This window comes from Arachis ipaensis, chromosome B06 (assembly GCF_000816755.2).
Source record: "Arachis ipaensis cultivar K30076 chromosome B06, Araip1.1, whole genome shotgun sequence".
Taxonomy (NCBI): Eukaryota; Viridiplantae; Streptophyta; class Magnoliopsida; order Fabales; family Fabaceae; genus Arachis; species Arachis ipaensis.
The window spans coordinates 12837451-12841069 of record NC_029790.2 but is presented as its reverse complement, the minus strand read 5'-3'; the positions used below and the strand labels follow the sequence as shown (position 1 = coordinate 12841069).

The 3619-nt window shown below is 35.0% G+C and overlaps 1 protein-coding gene across 1 annotated transcript; it reads left to right on the top strand.

The window, feature by feature from the left end:
* LOC107645910 (rapid alkalinization factor) lies at positions 622-1344 on the top strand. The gene has a single exon (XM_016350059.2). It carries the CDS (start codon positions 748-750, stop codon positions 1138-1140), a length of 393 nt encoding a protein of 130 aa, XP_016205545.1. The 5' UTR covers positions 622-747; the 3' UTR covers positions 1141-1344.

Here is a 3619-nt window from a genome sequence, read left to right as displayed (position 1 = left end):
AAAAAATAAAAAATATTCCCAGAATTTGTATTATTATAATACATTATTATTTTAATTAAAATAAAATAAAATTCATTAAAAATTATATATAAAATTATATTCCATTCCACATAATTAGTTAAAAATGGCAACTTTATGTGTGCTGTGTTGGGTTTTGGGGAGAGAGAGAGAGAGAGAAAGAAAGAGAGAGAGAGTAAAATAGTCATGTTGAAATGGTTTTGTTCATGGTTGTACGGATCAATGGCAGTGTTTGTTGGCAAAAACGAGAGAAAAATCCAAAACCAAAGACAAAGAGTACTTTGACTGACTTTTTTAAAATATTTTTCTTTAATTTAATTTTTTTATTTTTATTTTAAAAAAATTACCTTCAATCTTCAGTGACTGACACCTAAGATCAGTATATCATGCTTATTTGTGTGATAAGCACCGTAGAACTTCCCCAAAACATATAGTAAAACACGTTTTTTCTCATTTGGACAAAAATTGAAATAAAAATACTAGTATAATCTATAATGTAGCAGGTTGGATATTGAGTGTACGCGTTAGTGTGAGTGGCATATTGGTAAATTCAAGTTGTTAGAGTGTCGTTGTTTTATCACATAATATAAGGTCTTTTTCATTTTTAAACTTGTTCCTCGTTCTGCCTGTGCCTCCTCCCTCTCTCTCTCTCTCTCTCTCTCTCATTCAGCCACCACCACCGCCAACAACAACAACAACAACAACAACAACATCATCACAGCAAGCTCAATGGCGAGATTCAATTCGTGTGTGGTCCTCGTGATTTGTGCGAGCATCTTGGTGGTGATGGCTTCATCGCCGACAACAACGACAGCGGATGCAGGGGACCACTACAACCCCATGGGAATGGTTGGAGGATGGGTAGCTTCCAAGAAAGGTTCAGGCTCCTCCTGCAAGGGCTCCATAGCACAGTGCATGGAAGCAGGTGAAGAAGAGTTTGACTTGGACTCTGAGATCAACCGGCGCATCTTAGCCACCACCAAGTACATCAGCTACGGTGCGCTCCAGAGGAACACTGTCCCTTGCTCTCGCCGTGGCGCTTCCTACTACAATTGCCGCCCTGGTGCTCAGGCCAACCCTTACAATCGTGGCTGCAGCGCCATCACAAGGTGCAGGAGCTAAATTAAAATTATTTAATTTCTCCATTTCATTTCATATATATAAAACTACATATATTTCATTGTTATACTTGGAGAGTTCAGGGATTTTATGTTAATTAATCAGATTTGCGAGCCACATCTGTGACACTTGATGAATATACTGTGTTCATTATTATTATATTAATATTACATTGTTTATTTGTTGGTGGTGGTGGTGTTGTTGCGAGGATTTGGATTTTGATTTTTGAGTTTTTGAACCTTTTATGTAAAAAAATAAAATAAAATAAAAAGGAATAGTTTTGTTGTTGCGGAATTACCCTTTTAGAATTGAGACGTTGCGTTTCACCTTGGTTCTGTTATGGCCAGCTACGTGCTAGCCTGTCCGTTTATGTGTTGGAATGGTGACGAATAATTGAATGTCAGCTCTTTCACCATTTCAATATTCAATAATTTCCTTATTATCCTTTTATTTTTCTATATTGTTTTTGCGGTTCTTCTATATCTCGAATATTGCAAGATGGGAAATTCAAATAATTTTTGGTAACCTTTGGTTTGTGGTTAATGCTTTGCTGTACGCGCCTACTCGGTGGTATCCCAGACCCACAGAGAGAGAGAGAGAGAGAGAGAGAGAGAGGAGAATGCTAAATGCTTTGCTTTCCTTGTGATAATCTCTTATTCTTGGGAATTGAATTTTGCCAATGCCTGTGTTTCTGAGATTTTTGTTCGGTGTGGCCAATTGTTCAAAATTGAACGTTACTAAACGAATAAACGTTACCTAACTCGTGTCTAGTGGATGAATAGACAAAGGCAAGAACAAACTAAACGAGCTTAAAGTTTTTGGGGATTTTAAATTCGATTTCTCTTTGGTGACTTTGGTTAGGATGCAAATTTTAAAGTGTTACTTTTACCGGAATTCAGATAGAATTTAAGAAAAGTTTAAAATGTTTTAGGACGCTTTAACTCTTTTCAAAACTTTTTAGAATAATTCCAAATTCTTATAAATTCTATATAAATTTTGTTAGTAAAATTTTTAAATTTACCAGATTTCAAATAGGGTTTAAAATGGAAGAATGAATGACTAGAGAGATGAATCCGAGGGGTGAACAAGTTGCCGGCAGAAGGATTTATTTATCTTATTTTCCCCCTTCAAATTAATTAATAATTCCCCTCATCTTTTATCTTATGTTTTAGTGGTTGTGGTTGTTAACGATGGGTTCCATCACATTTTAAGTACCAATTATACAGTCCAAATTAAAGAGCTAAGAGTGGTCCCCCGGCCAAGTAATAGTTTTACACATAATGGCCCCACAAATTATATCGGAATCTTTTTTCTAGAATTCGAAGCAGATGTTAAGTATTAAGACCTAGATGGCTAGATTGCCTTTCAACGCAGTTGCTTGCAAATAATTTCACAAAATGATGTGATTTTTATTGGGGGTTCAAGTGTTCAACCAAAACCCTGAAATTCCTTAGTTTGGAAGGTCGATGATTTTAATTTGGTAGTAATATTCATTACTGACCCTTACTTACAACTTACCAACCATGTACAGTAATTCGTATAACCTAACACGGTTTGGAATCAAAGGGAATCTTCGTCATTTAGCAAACTCCACCGACACGAACATTATCATTCTAGAGACACACGTTAACTTTTTGTGGATGCAAATCCATCAGCATGAGGGCTCAAAATTGGGCAATGATCAAATTTATTTCTCAAAGATCACCTAATTTTTATTTTGGTTTTTTAAAAAAAATTTTAATCAAAATTATCCGTAAAAAATTTTAAATTAGTCATGTTAGTCTTTTGTCAATTCTATCGTTAATGTCGGAAGTTGACCTGGAATGTTAGGGGTACACCTTAGCATATTAAACGACGTCGTTTTAAGTGTTTGAGAGTTGAAACCGAAATGGCATTGTATTTCTAGCAACGAAGACAAAACGTCAATCCCTCAACTTCAACCACACTTCCTTTACTCTTAGTAAAAAAAAAAACCCTGTTCTTTGTGGCTCTTTGAACACAGCAACGACGCTCCGTGGAAGACGACCGACGTTATTTGAATGTAAAAAACCTTTTTTTTTGTGTGTAATCTATATCCTATCATTGATTGCAAGAGAGAATGAGATTTTGATGATTGTTTTAAGTTAAATGGAATGTTGTTCAATTTTGTTCTAGTGTTATTTGTGCCTTAGTGTTTCGGTTAGCAAAGGAGCATGTATCTCTGTTTTTTTTATATATATATTGAGAGTAATGTGTTTATTGTGGTGAGTGAACTCTTTTGAATATGTTCAGGGTCGATTTTGTAGGTAATATGGTTTATGCTTGTTATTTTTTGAATTTAGTTAAGATTTACGTACTGTCATCGGTGGAGTTAAGCATGTATTAAGCTTAGTTTTTTAAAACATAGTTGTTTGTTTTTGCATTCTTCTCAAAGAATTTTGATGGAATGTATTGTTTTCCAGCATCTCTTCATCCATTGACTATTTTTCTATTGTTCATATGC

Bases quoted from the DNA above. Each gene is read 5' to 3' on its own strand.
- LOC107645910 (XM_016350059.2), top strand. From the start codon at position 748: ATGGCGAGATTCAATTCGTGTGTGGTCCTCGTGATTTGTGCGAGCATC.